Below are 23,473 nucleotides of genomic sequence, written 5' to 3'. Positions count from 1 at the left end.
ACAACAAGTAACCCAATCAATAAATGGGCAAAGGACCTGAACAGACACTTCTCAGAAGAGGACATACAATCAATCAATAAGTACATGAAAAAATGCTCACCATCGCTAGCAGTCAGAGAAATGCAAATCAAAACTACCCTAAGATACCATCTGACTCCAGTAAGATTGGTAGCCATTAGGAAGTCAAACAACAATAAGTGCTGGAGAGGATGTGGGGAAAAGGGCACTCTTGTTCATTGCTGGTGGGACTGCAAATTGGTGCAGCCAATTTGGAAAGCAGTATGGAGATTTCTTGGAAAGCTGGGAATGGAACCACCATTTGACCCAGCTATTCCCCTTCTCGGTCTATTCCCTAAAGACCTAATAAGAGCATGCTACAGGGACACTGCTACATCGATGTTCATAGCAGCACAATTCACGATAGCAAGATTGTGGAATCAGCCTAGATGCCCTTCAATAGATGAATGGATTAAAAAAATGTGGCATTTATACACAATGGAGTATTACTCTGCATTTAAAAATGACAAAATCATAGAATTTGGAGGGAAATGGATGGCATTAGAGCAGATTATGCTAAGTGAAGCTAGTCAATCTTTAAAAAACAAATACCAAATGACTCCTCTGATATAAGGGGAGGAAACAAGGACAGGGTAGGGACGAAGAGCTTGAGACGAAGATTTTCATTAACAGGGTTGAGAGGTGGGAGGGAAAGGAAACGAGAAGGGGAATCGCATGGAAATGGAAGGCGATCCTCAGGGTTATACAAAATGACATATAAGAGGAAAGGAGGGGTAAGACAAGATAATTCAAATGGAAGAAGTGATTTACAGTAGAAGGGGTAGAGAGAGAAAAGGGGAGGGGAGGGGAGGGGAGGGGGGGATAGTAGAGAATAATACAGACAGCAGAATACATCAGACACTAGAAAGGCAATATGTCAATCAATGGAAGGGTAACTGATGTGATACAGCAATCTGTATACGGGATAAAATTGGGAGTTCATAACTCATTTGAATCAAACTGTGAAATATGATGTATGAGGAACTATGTAATGTTTTGAACGACCAACAATAAAAAAAAAATTATACCAATTAATGAGTTTCTATTGGTAAAATATCTTCAAGAGTAAGGTTCACTAAGCCAATTTAATTTCTTAATTAATTTATATCACAAGATTATGATACTTATTTTTCCAGGCTTGAAATAACTTCTTTCTTTTCTTAATTTTCATAGCACTGATTTTAAAATTTTTTTTTACATTATGAAATCAGTGAATATGTACTTAGGGTCAACTAAATAGAACTCTATGTACATTGTTACTATATAATTCTTTGTACTTTCTCTATTAATTATAACTTTACTGTAATCAGGGACTTCATTTTTTTATGGATAGAAGCTTAGCAAATGTTTACTTGAATTAATTAATATTGAGATACTGTGCATATTTTATTGCCAAAATTAAAGAATGTGTGAATTTACTAATTAATTTGAACTGAGTCCTGGCAGGTTGTTACTGTGTACCATCAGAAATATACTGTGTTGCTATGCCAGAGCAATTGTCTGAAATCTGTAGAGAGGCTGAACAGTTTGTCCAGAGATTTTCCTGTGTTTCCAGCTGGTAGTGGCAGCAGGGCTTTTAATAACTGAGTGTGCTGTGCTTCTACTAGCTCCAGTAGTAGGAGGGTGGGGAGGAATCCTAAGACTGTGAAATGCATGTTTTCATCAAATGCAGTGATACTCATCTCTCTCTATAATATATATTCTGTCCCTTCCCCAATCCCTTGGTTAGTGAAGTTGCCTAAATTATAGTCTGGAAATAAGTGTCATTTTTTTTCACATTCTCTCTGACAATTTAGATAGTCTATATAGTAAGTTTTTTTGTTTTCTTTATTTATTTTTTTGGTGCTGAGGTTGGAACCCAGGGTCTCACATATACTAGGCATGTATTCTACCACTGCTATACTCCCAGCCCTATCCAGTGTTTCTTAGTGAATCTTTTGTTCACACTTATTTTGAATTTGTATATTGTTCTTGCAGACACATTTATTTTTTTCCCCTTGAAGTATTTATCAGGATTGCTTTGGTGGCAACTAATGGCTGACCATACTACCCAAAAGTTTCTCTTTGCCCTTTATAGCAACAAAACATTTCAGAGGGGAATCGTAGAAATATATCTTTTATTATGTGTGTGTAAAGAGAAGTTACAGTCATGGAAACTAGAGGTGCAATTAACTTGACTTCTCATTTGGCTTCTCTCATTTGACTTCTGAGTACTCTTTGTTGGCTTTTATACAGGGAACCCTGTGTGTGTGTGTGTGTGTGTGTGTGTGTGAATGTTTAGGGTTATTTGCTTTGTAGTTAAAGTATTTTTTTTCTGATTACATAGGTAATATGTATTTATTGAGATAATTTTGAAAAATAAGAAATTACTAGTGATCATATAGTATCAGTCTCTTATTTGGTTATAGGATTAAATAGCATCATTATAAGATATTATTTAGAGATTGGTTTGTCTAGGCCCTCCATATTCTGCATATTCAAATGTGCATGCCTAGGCTCAGGTGGTGGCAGACACCTCCATCTGAGAGGAATTTCACAGCGAGTATAGTCCAAGTGTCCCAACGCCTAGTGTAATATACTTTTAGCCATTTTAAGCAAAAATTCAAAGGTTCAACATTTGATGGAAATTTTAAAGTTAAAAAAAGCAGCTGAGATTTTTTTATTGATTTACTGCGATACCATTTTCTTTTGTTCTTTTTCATTGTGTTTGATATTTGTTAATGACATTCATATAGTAACTTTTCTACAAAGGAACATAGGGCACCATGTAATAAAAATATTACATGAACTGAACCAACTTTGTGAAAATTATTAAGGAATTGGGGCAACTGGAAGAGAGACTCAAAGAAACAATGTTTTAGAGAGTATGAGGGAAATCTGAGCATTGGAACTGGCACACACTCTCTTGCAGGCTATTTAAAATATTACTGCAGAAAACAAGATCTGGAATGACCCCTCCCTGTTTACCCTCACGGTCCTTAAATTCTATGCAAGAAGTCCCAGCCTCATGATGGGTGATTGTTACTTGCTTTAGGTTACTTTATGGCCTTCTAGTAGAGATCTTTGACTCTATGACATCAAGAAATAATCATGCATGTCAGTTTAAGGAGGCTACTTCTTGACTTACCTTTTCCATGGTGAAATGGAAAATACAGTCCAATCTCTTTAGTCAGTATGGATTTGTGTTCAGAATCTCTTGTGTACAAGGTTCTTAACTTCTTAAAACTAAAATTTGCCTCTCTCCAAAGCATTTTCTCCTCATGTGGCTGGTATAAGGATTTAAGTGCACTGAAAGGGCATTTATGCATGTACCAAAGGGCTTGTGTTAGTCAGCTTTTCATCTCTGTGACCAAAATACCTGACTAGAACAACTTAGAAGAGGAAAAGTTTATTTTGGCTTATGCTTTCAAAAGTTCGGCCCGTGGGGGCTGGTTCCATTGCTCTGGGCCTGAGGTAAGGCAGAATATCACAGTGGAAGGGCATGGCAGAAAGAAGCTCTTCAACTCATGGCAGTCTGGGAACAGAGAAGGTGTGAAGCACTAGAGACAAAATATGAACCCCAAAGGCATACCCTACCTGCCTAGTTACAACCCAGCGGTCCTTTCAGATTGTCAACCCATCAAATGGATTAATGCACTGATCAGGTTACAGCTCTCATAATCTAGTCATTTCACATCTGAACATTCCTGCATTATCTCATATGTGAACTTTCAGAGAACATCTCATATCCAAACCATAATAAGACTCTATAAATGTTACCTTCTTCCTCTTTATTTTCACAAAGGGAATGGAAGATTCCCGGAAGAGGTTTCTACCCTCTTTAGTAAAAGCAGATCATATGACTTCCTTTTCCTTTTCTTCCCTCTTTTGCTCGAAGTTTAATAGTATTATCTGCAGATTTTATGTGAGTCAGTGGTGATAGAGACATAAATAGGAAATCTTGTCTTGTCTCAAGAAGTGTGTCTACTTATCAAGGCACTTGGCATAATACTAGATAGAATACAGTGTGCAGAGAGAGAGCAGCTTAGGAACTGAAAGGAGGATGTCATTCTGAATCTTAGCACTGAAGAAGAGAAGCAAATGGACAGTCAGGAAAAGCTACAGAGAAGTGAAGACAATTCATCATAATACTAAGGAGTGAGTAGAAGATGACAAACAGGGAAGGATGGGCCATTTTAGTCAGAAGAAACGACATGAAGAAAGATGTGGAAGTATGGAGATACTTGTTCAGGAAATGGTCCACTGATAGGAGCATGTGTGAGAATGGCAGAGGGTGGCAGAATAAGCTTGCAAGTTTATCTATTGTTGTGGGCCTCCTCCAAGACTTGTTACTGATTCTTCAATGTTTATGTCCCAGGAGAATCATTCTTGGTCCACATCTCATTCCTAGACTAGTTTTCCTTTGCCTACTTCTGGTCCTCTATAGTCCTTTTCTCCCACTCTTTTTCATTCTCCTTCTCCCCCTTGACAGAACATGTGGAAGGGCATGTTCCTAAGCTCTGTATTCAATTCCTGTTCAAGGATATACTCTCGGAAGCCCCTGAAGGATTTTATGGCTGATCTCTTTGAAGAAATAGGATAACTACAATAAAAAACAGAAAAGATTAAAAGAACCCTGTAATCCTCCATAGTTCTTACAAGTCATGTTCCCTAAGCTTTTCTCTCACAGAAACTGGAGGCATGCTTATTTCCTGCCCTCAGTTTGATTCCTATCTACAGGATCTCACAAATTTCCTACTTTTCTTAACTCTGTATTTAATGGTCCCTCTTTCCAGTACATGTCATGAAGAACTCAATAGGACAAAAAAGTAATGATAAAAATAAGGGGCATTCTTATGAGATAGTTGGTATTTTTTAGGATCGTTCACCCCATAGATCCCTTTTTAAAAATTTTATTAACTAAGTATTATCCTTAACACAAGTAAATAATGATTGTTTTAATTTGTTCTTGTGTTACTGTGACCAAAATACCTCATAAGAACAATTTATAGGAGGAAAAGTTTGTTTTGGCTCATGGTATCAGAGGTCTCAGTAGATTGATGGCTGACTCTGTTGCTCTAGGCCTGTGCTAAGGTAGCTCTTTATGGTGGAAGGACCCAGCCCAGGAGAGCTGCTCAGCTCATGGCAAGATCAGGAAGCAGACGTGGGAGGAGAAGGGGATGGGATTCCAGGAAGGATGTATCCTTCTAGGGCACCTCTCAGATGACCTAACTTCTCCAGCCGTGCCCCACCTACCTATAGTTTTCACCCAGTCCATGCAACAAGGAAGGGCTGATTACTTATAGCTCTCACAGTTCGATCATTCCACCTCTTAATATTCCTGCAGAAACACAGGCGCTTTAGGTGGACACCTCATATCCGAGATGTAACAATTTATTTTATTTTATTTTTTATTAAAGGATATAAATTGTACATACAGGATAATAATGGCTAGCAAGTAAAGATGCACAGGAATAAAATGAAAATCTTAACAGAGTGTTGTTAAGCAGTTGTGCATGAAGTGATGTTTTGTTTTTTAAATTTCCTAGTGAGGAATATGAGTATATGTATTTTTATAGTGGAAAAATGAAATGTTGTTTATGTATTTATTCAATTAAAGTAATCCTGAGGATTTTCTGTTCTAGGCAGAAACTATGATTGGAAGGAACAACTGCTAAACTGTTTCATTTTGTTCAGGATATTTACAGAAATTCCTTCCTAGTTATTCTTTTAGCATTTCCTCGAAGGAACTACCAGAGCTTCCTAAAATGAAGTAGGAAGTGACCTGATGAGATCTCTGATGTAGAAAAATAACTAAACAAATTTATTTTGGGATTTATGATGGGACTGGCCCATCATGAGTCTTGAGGTAGCAAAGCAAATTGGACCCTTTCCAGGAGTCCAGAGGGAGATGAGCTACTCATGAGCTGAGACAGTAAGCTGGAAAGGAAGGAACAGATTCGGAAGCAGACACTTTAAAGTAAACATGTCCAAAATTAAACTGCATTTAAAAACTCCTCCCCCACCAGCAAGTTCACTTCTCCCCTATTTCTTTCTCAGTAAAGGGTCTGACCTACTACCCTGCTGCCCAAGATAGAAACCTTGATTTCTGTATCTCCTTTCAGTCCATCACAAAGTCCTTTTAGATCTTTTTCCTAAATAGCTCCTAAGTTCATCCAGTTCTCTTTACCTTATAATTAGGCCACTATCATCTCCTTCTTGAATTTTTTTAAGTCTTCAAACTGCTTTCCTTTGCTATCAGTTTTCTTTTCTCTCTGTCTCTCTCTCAGATCATTCCATCAGAGTTATCTTCCAAAGCAGAAAATCTATTCTTTTTACTCCTCTGCTTTTCTGTATTCTCAGTGAACAGTGCAAACTCTCAGCTTCTAAGTCTTTGCGAGAGTTAGACCCCACTTCCCTTTCTACTTTCCTACTGCTCCCTTCCTTACCCCTAATGTAGCATTTGAGTTCACCCTTTCAGCTCCCCAGTTCACTGTTGCCCACAAGTTTTTCCACATACTTCTCTCTCCTCCTTCCCTGTACCCTCTGACTGCTTGATATCTCAATGTAAATATAACTGTTTGCAGTGGGCCTTTCTAAGCCTTAAGTTAAATCTTAACTTTCTCAGGTGCTTCATATGATGACTCTAGGTCATCCTGTATATCTGTAAGATTTGCTTAGTTGCCTGTGTTCCCTAGTAGACTGTAAGTCATGAGTGTAGCCAGAAGCTATTGTTTTTATTTCTAGTTTTAAATTTACCACCATATCTAGCACTACTAGGAAGGTGCTGTAACTCTATGTGCTCATATAGTTGATGAATTAGACAAGAAAGAAGGGATGAGGAGGGAAAAGGAGGAAGGGAAGGAGGAAGAGAAAAAAGAGAAGGAAGGAAAAAAGGAGCGGGAGGTAAAGAAAACTCCAGATTTTATTGATAGGGATCGCAAAGAGCCTAGTGACATTTTGAATGGCGTTTGGGGGAAAATGGGGTAAAATACCACCAAAATATAAAAAGTATTCTAAGATTTTTTCACTTAGTGGCAAGACACAGAGCAATACTAATATATTGGAGTTAAAAGAAAAGATGAGTAGTTTGACTAGAATCCTAATGAATTTGGTATGAACATCTGGTACAGAAGTTTAGTTGTCAGAGTAAGAGGTCTCCAATGGAGCTTAGGAAAGAAGTGTGAGCCATATGTGATGACTGAGGTCATGGGAGTGGATGAGACCTCCCAGAGAGTATGTGGAACAAGAAGACAGCTGAGGTTGGAGTTCTGCAGATCCTGATACTTAAAGAAACACAGCAAAAAATTCCTTAGTAGTAGCTGAGGATCTCATCCTACATCTGTGGGAACTGTGAGCTCCTAAATGGTGCATTGCTCAAGAGAAATTTGGAAAAGCATGACTGATCCAGTAACTTTGCAGTTGGTAAGGGAGGAGGAACTCCTTGATAGTAGCTTTTCATGACTCATTGCTTTCAGGAAATCCTTCCTATTTCTGACATGCTAATGCATTTATGATGTTTGCTTCTCTGTAGGATCACTGAATTTAACAGAGCTGAAAAATTAACACAGACATTTTACTTACCCAATTTTATCTATTTAAAATTTTATGTTTATTGCAGCATGCCATTTAAAGCTTACATAGCTGTTGTAATTGACATGCAAATGTGCAAATGTGATTTTCTGTCTTTGTACTTCTGTGCTAAGCTTGAAATTATTTTGGGTGAAATCCAGTTAGATACTGAAAAGATTCCCTAGAAGATGAAATGGCCCATTATTCCTGCTTTAGTGAATCTTTCTGTTTGGCATTCTGCTCTGATACAACCTTAAAGTTTTGTAGGAGAAATAAATTGAACAATTCACAAATTGTCCAGCTTTTTAAAATTTATAACTTACCACAGATTCCATTATTAAATGTTCTTATTAACATGGTCATTAGATAATTAATATTTACTGAGTGCATTATTAGTATCAGGTGCTCCCTGGGGTCTGAGAATATAGTGATAAACGAAGCAGGCATAGGTCCTTCTCTCCTATAAATCTCCATGAATCCTGCTTAATTGATTTGAATTTCCAGCTTGGTGCTCATAAAATACTTTTTTCCATAAGATGTTTAGTACATAGTTAAAATAACTCTAATAATGCTTGCCTCTCTATTTGACTTTTGTTATTACTACTAGGTACCATGCATTGCCCTGATGTACCTAATTATTTTTTTAGAATGGATCATAGAATTGAAGAAAGAAATAATTTAAGGCTCAGATTTTCTTTAATAAATTTATCACTGAAAAATTAATATAACCCATAATGTAGAAGCTAAGAACATGAGCTTCAGAATCATACACACATGGATTTGAGTTCTGGCTCAGAACTCAAATTAGCTGTGTGACTGTGTACCTGTTACTTAACTTCTATGAGATTTCGTGTCTTTTTATTATTATTTTTGTTATTTTAGTTATATACCAAAGGATTCATTTTGACATAATTATAAAAGCATGGAATATAATTTGTAAAATTGGTTCTAATTTAGACCCCACTATTTTCCTCTCTCCTCTCCTGATTTCTCTTCTCTTCCCCTTTTTTTCTTCCCTCTACTCTACTGATCTTTGGGCTATTTACATTTTTTTTAATTAGTGTCTTGGGCATATACATGATGGTGAGATTCATATATATATATATATATATATATATATATATATATATATATATGAAAGTTGGGTCAGATTCATTGTCGATTGTCTTTCTCTTTCAACCCTCCTTCCTCCCCTTCGTTCCCCTTTGTTTACTCCACTGATTTTTCTTCCCCTCCTCCTCCTCCTCTTCTTCTCCTTTTCCGTCTCCTCCTCCTCCCTTTTCTCTTCTTCTTCCTCCTTTTCTTCCTCCTTCTCCTCTTCCCCCTGCCTCCTCCTCCTCTTCCTCCCCCCCCCCCCGCCTCTTCCTTCTTCTCCTTCTTCCCAGAGCCTCCCTTATTTTGGATTAGCTTTCCCAAATTATAGAAAACTTTTGACCTTTGACTTTTTGGAACTGGCTTATTTCATTTAGCATGATAGTCTTCAGTTGTATCCATTTACTGGCAAATGCCATAAAGTCATTCATCTTTATGGCTGAGTAATACTCTGTTGTGTGTGTGTGTGTGTATTTACTTTATCCATTCATCTGTTGAAGAGCACTTAGGATGGCTCCAGAATTTAGCTGTTGTGAATTATGTTGCTATGAACAATCAAGTGACTGTGTCACTATAGTATGTTGATTTTAAATCCGCTAGATAGATACCAAGGAATGTGATAGATGGGTCATGTGGTGGTTCCATTTCCAGTTTTTTGAGGAATATCCATACTGCTTTCTAGAGTGGTTGCACCAATTTTTCAGATCCACCAACAATGTATGAGGATACCCTTTTCTCCACATCCTCTCTGATATTTATTGTTACTTGTATTCTGATAATCGTCATTCTGACTAGAGTGAAGTGAAATCTCAGTGTAGTTTTAATTTGCATTTCTCTAATTGCTAGAGATATTGAACATTTTTTCATATATTTGTTGACCAAATGTATTTCTTCTTAGTGAACTGCATGTTCAGTTCATTTGAGCATTCATTGATAGGGTTAGTGTTTTTTTTGGAGTTAATTTTTTGAATTGACAGCAGAATGCATTACAATTCTTACTGAGCATATACAGCACAATTTCTCATATCTCTGGTTGTATATAAACTATATTCAAACCAATTTGTGCCTTCATACATGACTTTGGATAATGATGTCCATCACATTCCACCATCCTTGCTAATCCCCTGCCTTTTCCCTTTCCCTCCCACCCCTCTGCCCTACCTAGAATTCATCTATTCCTCCCTCCCTACCTACCCTACTATGAGTCAGCCTCCTTATAGCAGAGAAAACATTCAGCTTTTGTTTTTTTGGGGATTGGCTAACTTCACTTAGCATTATCTTCTCCAGTGCCATCCATTTACCTGCAAATGCCATGATTTTATTCTCTTTGATTGCTGGGTAAAATTCCATTGTGTATAGATGCCACATTTTTTTTTTTTTATCCATTCACCCACTGAAGCATCTGGGTTGGGCTCCACAGTTGATCTATTGTGAATTGTGCTGCTATAAACATTGATGTGGCTGTGTCCCTGTAGTATGCTATTTTATCCTGGAGATTAATGCTCTACCTGAGGTGTGGGTGGTAAAGATTTTTCCCATTCTATAGGCTCTCTCTTCATGCTTTTGTTTCCTTTGCTGTGAGCAAGTTTTTTAGTTTGATACCATTCTATTTATTGATTCTTTGATTTTACTTCTGTGCTTTGGGAGTCTTGTTGAGGAAGTCATTTCCTAAGCCGACATGATGAAGAGTTTAGCTTACATTTTCTTCTAGTAGGAGAAGGGTCTCTGGTCTAATGCCTAGGTCCTTGATCCACTTCAAGTTGAATTTTGTGCAAGGTGAGAAATAGGGGTTCAATTTAATTCTTCTACATATAGATTTCCAGTTTTCCAAACAGCATTTGTTGAAGAGGCTATCTTTTCTTCAGTATATGTTAATAATGCCTTTGTCTAGTCTGAGATAACTGTATTTATGTGGGGTTGTCTCTCTCTATTCTATTCTATTCTATTCTATTCTATTCTATTCTGTTAGTTTTCATGTATGTTTTGGTGCTAATACTATGCTCTGTAGTATAATTTATGAGATCTGGTATTGTGTGCCTTCTACTTTTCTTGCTAAAGATTGCTTTAGCTATTCTGCTCTTCTTGGTTTTCCAAATGAATTTCATGACTGGTTTTATATTTCTATGAAGAATATCATTGGAATTTTAATAGGAATTGCATTAAATCTGTATAGCACTTTTGGGGATATGGCCATTTTGACAATATTAATTCCCCCTGTCCAAGAACATGGGAGATTTTTCCATCTTCTAAGGTCTTCTTTAATGTCTTTCTGTAGTGTTTTGTAGTATTCAGTATAGAGGTGCATCACCTCTATTACCAGTGTCTTACATTTTATGGGGAGACCAAATAATAATTTGTTTATTTTTTTTATTTTACCTCTTTTGTTAGATAGAATCCCAAGTATTTTTTAGGCTATTGTGAATAGGATAATTTATCTAATTTCTTCATCAGTTGGTTCATCATTGGTATGTAGGAATGCAATTGATATGGATGTTAATTTTATATCCTGCTATTTTGCTGAATTCGTTTTTTAGTTCTAGCAGTTTTCTGGTGAAGTTTTTGGGATCTTCTATATTTAGGATCATGTCATTGGCAAATAGGGATACTTTGAGATCCTCCTGTTCATATCATCTTAATTTCTTTCTTTTGCCTAATGGCTCTGGCTGGAGTTTCAATAAATATGTTGAATAAAAGTGGTGAAAGAGGGCATCTCTGTCTTGTTCCAGTTTTTAAAGAATAAGACTCTCAATTATTCTCCATTTAGAATGATATTGGCCTTGGGATTAATGTATATACCTTTTAAAGTACTGAGATATGTTCCTACTATCTCTAGTTTTTCTACTGTTTTGAACATGAACCAATGCTGTAGTTTGTCAAATGCTTTTTCAGCATCTATTGAGATAATCACATGATTCTTGTCTTTAGGTCTATTGATTTAGTGAATTAAGTTTATTGATTTCCATATGTTGATCCTTCCATCCTTGCATCCCTGGGATGAAACTTACTAATCATGGCACACTATCTTTTTAATAAGTTTTTGTATGTGATTTGCCAGTATTTTATTAAGAATTTTTGCATCTATGTTCATCAGGGATATAAGTCAAGTTTTATTTCATTGCTCTATCTTTGTCTTTCAGAATGCGGGTGATACTAGCTTTGTAGAATGAGTTTGGAAGGGTTTCTTCCTTTTCTATTTCACAGAATAGTTTTGAGGAGGAATGGTGTTAGTTCTTTGAAGGTCTTTTAGAACTTGGCTGAGAATCCCTGTGGTCCTGGGGTTTTTTCTTTGTTGGTGGGCTTTTGATGACTTCTTTAATTTTGTTGCTTGAAATTGATATGTTTTAATTTTGTATGTCCTCATGGTTCAATTTAGATAGGTCATATGTCTCTAAAAATTGGTTGAAGTCTTTAAGATTTTCTCTTTTATTGGAGTATAAATTTTCATAATACTTTCTTATTATCCTCTGTTTTTCATTAGTGTCTATGGTGACGTGTTCTTTTCCATCATGAATTTTAATAATTTGAGTTTTTTCCCTCTTTCTCATGGATAACATGGCTAAGACTTTATTGATTTCATTTATTTTTCCAAAGAACCAACTTTTTGTTTTTTTGAAAAATTTTTGGTTTCAATGTTATTGATTTTGGATCTGAGTTTAATAATTTCTTGTCTTCTGCTTTTGGAGTTGATTTTTTCTTCTTTTTTATGGCCTTGATATGTAATCTTAGGTAGTTTATTTGGTGACTTTCTATTTGTTTAATGAATGTGCTCAGTGCTATGACCTTTTCTTTTAGAACTCCTTCATAGTGTCCCAGAGATTTTGATATGTTGTGTTGCTATTTTCATTTACCTCTACATTTTTTTAAATTTTACCTTTGATTTCTTCTGTTATTTATTGTTCATTCAATAGCATTTTATTTTATCTGCAGTTGTTAAAGTAGCTTATATTTTTTACTTAATAGTTGACTTCTAATTTCATTCCATTGTGATCTGATAGAATGCAAGGTATTATCTCTGTTTTTTATTTGCTGAGTTGTTTTGTCTCCTAAGATGTGGTCTATTTTAGAAAATCATCCATGTACTGCTGAGAAGAAAATGTGTTTAGTCATTTATGGTTGAAATATTCTACATGTCTGTTAATCTACATTATTAACTTATTTTGTGGTCTTGTAGCTTCATAATTTACTTTTTGTTTGGAAGATCTATCCAGTGATGAGAGAGGTGTGTTAAAGTCACCCAATACTATTGTGTTGTGGTCTATTTGATTCTTGAAATGGAGAAGGGCTTGTTTGATTTACATAGATACTCCATTGTTTAGGGCATAAATATTTACAATTGTTATACCTTGTTGATGTATAATTCATTTAAGCAACATGAAATGACCTTCTTGTTCTCTTCTGATTAACTTTGGATTGAAGTCTACTTTAATATGAGGATAGAAACCCCTGCTTATTTACAGGTCTATGTGAATCATATGATTTTTCCCATCCTATTACCTTCAGTCTGTGGATGTATTTGCTTATGAGGTAAATCATAAAAAATCAGCATATTTTTCAGTCTTACTTTTTGATCCAGTTCTCCAATCTGTGTGTTTTGATTGATGAGTTTAGTCCATTTACATTCAATGTTATTATTAAGAAAGGACTCTTATTCCCTGTCATTTTGATTTATTTCTGTTTTTTAACTTGAATTAATTTCTCCTTTGATTGATTATACTTCTATTCTTCCCTTATTTGGTTTTCAATTTTATCTCTCCTTTCTTCTTCATGAAATATTTCATTTACTATGTTTGTAGTACAGGATTTCTAGTTTTGAATTTTTCTACCTTTTGTTTATCATTGAAGGTTTTTTTTTTTTTCCATTATCAATTCTGAAGCTTAAGTTTGCTGGGTATAGTATTCTTGGCTGGTATTTTTTTTTTTTCAGAGCTTGGTAAATATTATTCCAAAACCTTTTAGGGTGTGAGTTAAGAAATCATCTGAGATCTGGATTTGTTTCCCTCTAAATATGACCTGTTATTCTTAGACTTTAAAGTTCCATTCTTATTCTGTATGTTAGGCATTTTCATAATAATGTGCTTTGGTGTGGGTCTATTGTTTTTGTTTATTTGTGGTCTTGTAAGCCTCCTATATTTGATTTTTCCATTTCATTCTTAAGGTTTGGGAAATTTTCCAATATTATTTTATTGAAAAGACTATGCATTTCTTTGGTTTATATCTATTTTATGCATATATTTGGTTTATAGCCTTCATCTATCCTGATAGATCTTAGATATGATCTTTTCATATCCTGATAGATCTTATATATGATCTTTTCATGTCATGCCATATTTCTTGGGGGTTCTATTTATGGTCTCTTAACTTCTTTTTTTCCCCTTTTTTTATTGGTTGTTCAAAACATTACAAAGCTCTTGACATATCATATTTCATAACCCACTTGGTCTCTTAACTTCTTTTCTCTATGGTCCACTTTGTTTTCCAGATTATACATCTTGTCTTCGTAGTCTGAAACTATTTTCCAAGTGGTCTATTCTGCTGGTGATGCTTTTTATTGAATTTGTAATTTTCTTTATTGATTCCTTTATTTTGAGAATTTCCACTTGATTTTCCCCCAATCTCTCTCTCTTTCTTGTAGTGATCTTTCATTTTTTGTGTTTTCTCTCTGATTTCACTCCTTACATCATCCATTACTTCGCAGATCAGTTTTTTTTTTATTGGTCGTTCATAACATTACATAGTTCTTACTACATCATATTACACGGTTTGATTCAAGTGGGTTATGAACTCCCGCTTTTACCCCGTATACAGATTGCTGTATCACATCAGTTACCCTTCCATTGATTGACATATTGCCTTTCTAGTGTCTGATGTATTCTGCTGTCTGTCCTATTCTCTACTATCCCCCCTCCCCTCCCCTCCCCTCCCCTTTTCTCTCTCTACCCCTTCTACTGTAAATCATTTCTTCCATTTGTATTATCTTGTCTTACCCCTCCTTTCCGCAGATCAGTTTTAATATGAACTTTCTAAACTCCTTCTCTGATATTTCTTCCACTCTGATGTTGATGCATTCTGTTCTTGAATTTTGGGGTTTGTTTGGGGTGGTTTGTTTTCTTGCTTTTCATGTTATTTGTTTGTCTACCCATTTAACCATATGGGTCTGAGGCAATAGAGTTTCTACTCTGAGGATTTCGTGTCCTTGAAGATTACCAGTGTCTTACATTTTATGGGGAGACCAAATAATAACAAACAATGCAAACAACATTCAGCACTAAACTCAATACTTAGTTTTTAATTTGATATCAATATGTTAATTGGTGGGCTGGGGATGTGGCTCAAGCGGCAGCTCGCTCACCTGGCATGCGTGCTGCCTGGGTTCCATCCTCAGCACCACATACAAAGATGTTGTGTCCTCCGAAAACTGAAAAATAAATATTATAAAATTCTCTCTCTCTCTCTCTCAAAAAAAAAAACTATAATTAATGAGTTTAAAAAAATGTTAATTGGCACAATAAATAGAAATGGTATGTTTAGTAGTTGCCAATAGTAAAAGGAGTAAGTTTGCAAAAGGGTTTGCTATTTCAAAAGGTGAATGGGGAAAATGCAGAAGAGATGTAGGATGTGACAATTACGCAGGAGAAGGAGAGAAAGTAGAAGTAAAAAAAATAAAGTAAGACTGAAAGTGAGAACAATAGAATTTGGCTATTAGCAAAAGAAAAGAGAAAAAGAAATAGGCAAGTGAAAAACAATACAAAATAAAAACAAAATATAGTAATCTAAAACTCTAGCCCTGAAAAGACAGTCGTGAAAAATAACTACCTTCAAAAAATGCTAGAAAGGAGAAAAGTGAGACAAATATGTATATGTACAAATGTCCATGACCCATTCATTACACAAACTGTTTTATTCACCTTTTGCGCTACTGTGAGTAAAAAACTTGACCAGAACAATTGTAGAGGAGGAAAAGTTTATTTAGATACATGATTTCAGAGGTGTCAGTCAATAGACAGCTGGCTCCTTTCCTTGGCTGTACATGAGGCAGAACATTGTGGCAGAAGAGTGTGGCAGAGAGAAGCAGTTCACATGATGATCAGAAAGCAGAGAAAGAGTGACTCCACTCTCCAGATACAAGACATACACCCCAAAGCCACACCCCCCAATGCCCACCTTCTCCAACCACACCCTACCCACCTTTAGTTACCATTCAGTTAATCTTTATCTGGGGATTAATTCCCTTGTTGGGTTAAGACTCTTACAACGTAATCATTCCTCTTCTGAACCTTCTTGCATCACCTCACATGTGAGCTTTTTGGGGATACCTCACATCAAAACCATAACACTAATGCATTTTATAACTGCTTTTTTATTTCTGTGAAGAATGTTATTGGAGTTTTGATGGAAATTACATTGAATTTGTATTGCACTTTTGGTTGTATGGCTATTTTGGTAATATTACTTCTTCCTTTCCAAGAACATGGAAGGTCCTCCTATCTTCTAAGGTCTTCTTTAATTTCTTTAGTGTTCTATAGTTTTTATGATAGAGGTCCTTCACCTCTTTGTTAAATTTATTCCAAATATTTTTTTTTATTTAAGGCTATTTTGAATCAGATAGTTTTCCTAATTTCTTTTTCACCAGATTCATGATTGGAATATAGGAACACAGTTGATTTGTAGGTGTTGATGTTGTATCCTGCCACTTTGCTAAATTCATTTATGAGGTCCACAAGTCTTCTTGGAGTTATGTCAGTCTTCTAATTGTAGGATCATGTTATCAGCAAATAGAAATAGTTTGAGCTCTTTTTTTTCCTATTCATACCTCTTTAATTTTCTTCTCTTGTCTAACTGCTCTGGCTAGAATTTCAAAGACTATGTTGAATAGAAGTGGTGAAAGTGGGTATCCTTATTTTGTTCCTGTTTTGAGGAAATGCTTTCAGTTTTTCCTCCATGCAGAATAAGTTAACCTTGGGTTTGTCCCTGTTTTTTCTAGTGTTTTGAAACTGAATGGATGCTGTGCTTTGTCAAATGCTTTTTCTGCATCTCTTTAGATAATCATATGATTATTGTCTTTATTTATTTGGTGAATTATATTTATTGATATCCGTATTTTGAATTAACTTTGCATCCATGGGATGAAACCTACTCAATTATGATGCGCTTTTTAATCTGTTTTTGTATGCAGGCTGTACCTTATTAAGAATTTTTGCATCTTGTTCATGATTGATATTGGTCTAAAGTTTTCTTTCCTTGATGTGTTATTGTCTGGTTTCATGTCTTTGCCTAGCTTTGTAGACTAAATTTGTTAGAGTTTCCTCTTTTTATATATCATGGAATAATTTGAGGAGGATTGTTATTAGTTCTTCTTCACAGGTCTGGTAGTACTTGGCAAATCATTCACCCAGTCCTGAGATTTTGTTTGTTGGAAGACTTTTGATGGCTGCTTCAATTTCAGCACTTGAAATTGATCTGTTTAAGTTTTCTATATCCATCTGGTTGACTCTTTTTAGGTCATATGTCTCTAGGAATTTGTCTATATTGTCAAGATTTTCTAATCAATTTGAGTATAAATTTTCAACATAGTTTCTGATGAGTCTCTGGGAGTTCAGTAGTGTTTGTGATGATATTTACTTTCTCATCTTGGATTTTTATAATTTGCATTTTTCCCCTCTTTCTTTCGGTTAGTGTGGCCAAGGGTTTATTGATTTGTTTATTTGTTCAAAAGACCAACTTTGTTTCGTTGATCATTTGTAATGTTTTTAAAATGTTAGTTTCATTGATTTCATCTCTGATTTTAATTATTTCCTGTCTTTTACTGGTTTAGGTGTTGGTTTGCTCTTTTTATATGGCCTCGAAATGTAATGTTAGATTATTTATTTTTTGTCTTTATTTTTTTAAATGAATGAACTCAATGCTATAAACTTTTCTCTTAGAATTGCCTTTTTACTGTTGCAGAGATTTTGACATGTTGTATCACTGTAGTCATTGTTTCTAGGAATTTTTTATTTCACCCCTGATTTCTTCTGCCATCCATTCATCATTCAGAAGTATATTATTTAATCTCTTTTAGAAGTCAATTATTTAATTATCATAATTCCAAAGTGTATTATTTAATCTCTTTCAAATGATTATTTAATCATCATTCAGAAGTGTATTATTTAATCTCTTATTTAATTTATTTTTTTAGTTTATCATTTATTTCTAATTTTATTCCATTATGATCTAATAGAATACAAGGTATTATCTCCTTTTATTTTATTTTTGCTAAGATTTCCTTTGTGACCTAAAATATGGTCTGTTTTAAAAAATGTTCCATGTGCTCCCTCGAAGAAGATGAATTCAGTCATTGATGAATGAAATGTTCTATACATGTCTGTTAATTGCAAATTATTAATTGTATTTTTTAATTCTATATTCTCTTTCCTTAGCTTTTGTTTTGAAGACATAACCAGTGATGAGAGAGGCATGTTTAAGTCACCCAGAATTAATGTATTGTTGTCTATTTGATTCTTGATATTGAGAAGGGCTTGTTTGATGTATGTAGGTGGTCCATTGTTTGGGACATAGATATTTATGATTGTTATATCTTGTTGATATATGATTCCTTTCAACAGTGTGAAATGACCTTCTTTGTTTCTCCTGATTAAATTTGGCTTGCAGTTCACTTTATGTGATATGAGACTAGTAACCCATGCTTATTAATGAAATTCATGTGAGTTGTATGTTTTTTTCCCATTTTTTTCACCTTCAGTCTTTGTATGTCCTTGACTGAGAGATGAGTCTCTTGCAGACAGTGTATTTTGGGTCTTGTTTTTAAGTCCAATCTGCCAACTTTTGTCTTTGATTGCAGAGTTTAGATCATTCATATTCAGTGTTATTATTGAGACATGAGTTTTTTTAAAAAAATAGTTTTTAGTTGTTGATGGATCTTTATTTAACTTACTTTATATGCAGTGCTGAGAATTGAATCCAATGCCTCACACATGGTAGACAAGTGCTCTACCACTGAGCTACAACCCCAGCCCAAAAGAGATGAGTTTTATTTCATATCATTTGGTTTATTTCTAGTGTTTAAGTTGGATTTAATTCTCCTTTAGTTGAGTATTTTTCTAGTGTATTTCCTCCCTGTGCTAGTTTTACTTTGTATTTTTCATGAAAATATTTTATTGAGTATGTTTTGCAGTACAGTCTTTTTAGTTGTGAATTGTTTTAACTTTTGTTTATCATGGAAGATTTTTATTTCACATTCAAATATGAAGCTTAATTTTGCTGGGTTGATATACTTGGTTGGCATTCATTTTCTTTCAGAGGGTGGTATATATTATTCCAAGACCTCCTAGTTTTTAGGGTCTAGGTTGAGAAATCATATGATCTGTATTGGTTTCCCTCTAAATGTGAGCATTATTAACTATTTATCTCTTGTAGCTTTTAAAATAAATCCTCATTGTGTATGTTAGGCATTTTCATAATAATGTTTCTTGGAGTGACTTTATTGTGATTTTGTATATTTGGAGTCCTATATACCTTCTGTATTGCAATTTCCATTTCATTCTTAAGGTTTGGGAAATTTTTCAAAATTGTTTTATTGAAAAGATTGTGCATTCCTTTAGTTTATATTTCAGAGCTTTCATCTATCCCAATGTATGTTAAAATTGGCCTTTTAATGTTGTTTCAGAGTTCTTAAATATTCTTTCATGGTCTCTTCACATATTTTCTCTATAGTTGATTTTATTTTCAAGGTTATATAGTGTGTTTTTGCAGCCTGAAAATCTGTCTTCAAAGTGGTCTAATCTATTGGTGATGCTTTCCATTAAATTTTTAATTTTGTTTGTTGGTTCCTTCATTTGAGGATTTTTACCTGGTTCTTTTTCAATATCTCTTTTTCTTCATTGAAGGGATCTTTCATTTCCTGTATTTTCTCTCTAATTTTATACCTTACGTCTTATTTTAACTCGTAGAACAGTTTAACTACAAACTTTCTAATGTCTTTCTCAGACAGTTCTTCACCGAAGTTTCCAGCATTATGGGTGTTTGAAAGTCTGTGGTTGAAGCTTTTTCATATTGTTTTTGTGTCTGTTCATCTATCAGTATATTCTGACTTCTTTCAAGTAACAAACTACTTTGTGAGAGTATTTTTCATAAGAGCCCTGGGTTGAGTGAACATCCAGATAATTATGTTTTAAGCGAATGTATGACCTTTGCTGATAGAAATATCAGCACCATTTAAAAACATGTCACATATTTACTCTAGTCACTTCTGAGCCAATCTTCCTTCTGTTCAGCCTTGTAAGAACCAAAATCTTGTAGCAGTTTTTCTCTGCATTTCCTAAATTCAGATATAAACCTATAGTAAAGTTCTGGAACAGGTCAAAAAATTAATTAGTAAATTTGGTGAACTTAATATAACCTTAAGTGAGGGCTAAAAGGGAGAAAGAAGAAAGATTGGGTAAATAGGAGAAAGAGAGAGAGAGAGAGAGAGAGAGAGAGAGAGAGAGAGAGAGAGAAACTATGAAAGGATAACTTACACCAAAGTTGAAAATAGAAATAGATGAATGGGTGTAATTTGAGGTAGTAGCATTTAAGCCAAAAGAAAAAGGTATAAACAAGAGAGATATAGGAAAACAAAGATAGGAAGATTGATTCCAATTAATGTTTTATACCATTAGATGAAATACATTCAAATCAGTTAAAGGTACAGTATTGCCTGTTGTGTTAGCAATTTCTGTTCAGTTAAGGAGTTATTTATATGATCAAAGTTGAAATACATGGAACTATGGCACATACTTATAATCCCACCGGCTCTGGTTCCTGAGGCAAGAGGATTGTTAAATGTCAGCTGCGGCAATTTAGAGAGGCCTCAAGCAACTTAGTGAGACCCTGCCTATTATATTTTATATAAAAATATAAAAAAGGGTTAAGGATTTTGCTCAGAGGTTAAGTGTCCCTGAGTTACATGCCTGGTCTTTGCCCTGCAAAAAAGTTGAAATTAGAGTTGTTTATAGTATAATATGTCAAGGTGAAGAAAATTCTTGTTGAATGTTGATTTGGGTTTCATTGAGATTTTGACTTTAACAGATTTCCATCAGTCTTTGGATGTGAGTCTTTCCTGAGTTACAGGGACACAGGAGCCAATTCCATATTTGCTATGTTCCTCTTACCAGAAGTTTCTGGGTTGTCAGTTCTGGGGCCAGCAGCTGACTGCTTAGAGGGTGCATTGTTGTGCTTGGCTGCTTCTATTGTATGCAGTAGTTCAGGATGCAGGCTTTGATGTGCCCCTGGTTGCTGTGTGCCTCTGATCTGCTCCCCTCTACTGGATCCTCTTCACTAGTAAAGATCTTGGTGGATGTCTTTGAGTGCAAGAACTCTGGTTGTGGGTTTTCTGTGGGTGTTCTGTGGTGCAGAAGTATGGTGCACAAGTATTCTCCCTGGTGATGTGGCTTTCTGATGTATTGTAGGTAAGGGTCTCTTGTGATTAACCTGTCTCTCGTGGTTAACCTGGACTCTTGTTGCTCCAGGTTGTGAATGGTGGGCTTTGATTCCCTGTGCTTTCTAAGTCTGATGCAAGTTTCCCTAAGTATACAAACAATGCCCAGTCACTTGCCAGTTGTGATCATGACTTACCTGTTAAGGCTGGTATCAGCCTCTTCCTGTTGCATAGACTGGTAATTTCCTGCTGGATCTTTTATGTCACTGGATATTTAGTCAGCTCCCCTCTGGTAAGGCCTGTGATCCTAAGGACTTTCCCTAAGCTTCCCAGGGTGCCTCCCCCCAGTGTCAGAGATCAAGGCCTAGTAAGTCCACTTTCCTTTGTTTAGGGCCTAATCTGCTTCATTGTTGTCTGTCCAAGGTGAGCAATTGGACATTGTGCAGAGTTTAGCTGGACTAGGTACACTTCCCAGTACAGGTCCCCTCCAGCTGGTTCAGTCCTCTTGTTTGAGGTGAGCAGCAAGGGTGAGGGAGGGGTTTAGAGGCTTTTGGCCAGTAGTGGTACTTTTTAAGCTCTTTCTGGCTGGATTCATAGGATTTTTAAGAGGTCCTACTGCAGGGGACTTCCTTCTGGTGTAATTTGCAGCTGTCTGGGTATAAGAAGACAACCTGCTGATTTAAGGGGTTAACTGGTTGGCTGAGGGCTCCACAAGATGGCTGCCACCCCTTGGCTCAGTTTTCTTTTAAGCTCTTTGAGCTGTTTTAGAGACCTGTCTGTTACTGTTGTGCTTTAAATCTTTTTTTTTCTTCTTTCCAATAGTTTTTAAATGGTAGAACTTAAGAGAATGTCTCCCCTACCCCCACAAACCCTTCTTTCTCTGTTGCCCCTTTTCCTTATCCAGAGGTTTGGGATAGAGTTAGGGCACTCTGAGTTTATTTTCTTCTCTGGTAACCTATCATCCAGTCTCTCCAGGTCCCAGACTATGTAATATCGAGCATTTATTTTGTCACTCACCTCTCAGTCATGCTTTTCCTTTGCTGCCTCTTTTCTGTGTTGTGAGGTGATTGGGACTTGCTGCCTAGCTCATTTCTACTATCTTTCCTCTGTTGCATTGGTTTCTTGATTTGTGAAATAAGAATGATTAATCTTCTTTCATGGGACTGTCTCAGTGTAATGATTAAATGAAATAATGTGAAAAATACTAGCACAGTATAAGAAATTAATACATTATTGCTGTCACCTATGATATAAAACTGCACATTTTAATGACTTCTACTTTTTACATACAACCTAATTGTTAAAAGATTCATTTGTATTCCACCTCTAAGTGAAAACTTTAAAATAGGGAAATTATACCAGAGCAGATTCCATTTTTAGTAGTGTGTCTTCTAGAAAGGACATGGACTCCTGGGATGAGTAAGTGGCAAAGAAATGAGGGCATTTCAGGGGAGATCAAACAGAGTTGAGTTTTATTAATATATCTTGGTTACAATTTTAGGTTTCTAGGGTTTTAAAGGAGTAGAAAATAGGATAAAAGGAGAAGTGAGTGTTTGATTAAAGCAGAAAATGTATAGTATTGGTTGTCTTCCTGCAACTGAGAACCATATTTCTAAAGAACTGATTAGAAAACCCATTTTTTTCCTACATAAATGATTTCACTCTAATGTCATTCTTCAAATCTGGAATAAATATTCTGCTGTAATGTCTGAACTTCATTGTAAAATTGTAGAACAAAATAATTAATATGTAGGAGACTAACTTATGGATTTCCCTTTAAAACAGAAGAGCTTAGAATTAATATATCTAGAAGTAAATTTTTGACAGAAACCTTATTTCATATGAGAACTGTGCTATATGTTTTTGCTAGTTTGGTTTTCATTAATAATAAACTAAAACTGTACAACTTTGGGAAAATAGGTTTTTATAAAAGATTCTTCTGGTTTGGCAGAAGAATCAAACAAAACAAAAGTCCCTTTTTGTATAATACTATCTGTGTAATTACAGGGTGTAGGAAAAAACAAGATTGTTGACAGATTTCTTCACCTGCTCAACAGACCACGAGAATATATCCAACTTCACAGGTAAGAGTATTAGACCCACCACTTCTTAAAATCTGATTAAATTATTCATCTTTTACCTAGTGCAATTTAAATATACCTCCCTTCCATCCCATCTCCCATATTGGTGAACCCAGGGCCTTGTCCATGCTAGGCATTCTCTCTACCACTGAGATACATCTTCATCCCTTTTTAGTTTTTTATTTTGTGGCAATCTTTCTAACTTGCCCAGACTGTCCTTGAACTTGCTATTCTCCCACCTCAGCCTGCCAAGTATCTGGGATTATAGGCAGTACCACCA

At 35.4% G+C, this 23,473-nt stretch overlaps 1 protein-coding gene across 1 annotated transcript in view; it reads left to right on the top strand.

Annotated features, from left to right (window-relative positions):
* The window catches only part of LOC144253356 (von Willebrand factor A domain-containing protein 8-like), a 243,155-nt gene that overhangs the window by 186,083 nt on the left and 33,599 nt on the right, over window positions 1–23,473 (top strand). The window contains exon 20 of the mRNA XM_077795473.1: window positions 23,120–23,196. Coding sequence (XP_077651599.1) covers window positions 23,120–23,196 — 77 coding nt within the window. The remainder of the gene's footprint in view (window positions 1–23,119; window positions 23,197–23,473) is intronic.

This window comes from Urocitellus parryii, chromosome 2 (genome assembly GCF_045843805.1).
Source record: "Urocitellus parryii isolate mUroPar1 chromosome 2, mUroPar1.hap1, whole genome shotgun sequence".
Classification (NCBI taxonomy): Eukaryota; Metazoa; Chordata; class Mammalia; order Rodentia; family Sciuridae; genus Urocitellus; species Urocitellus parryii.
This window is presented reverse-complemented; position numbering and strand designations above follow the sequence as displayed.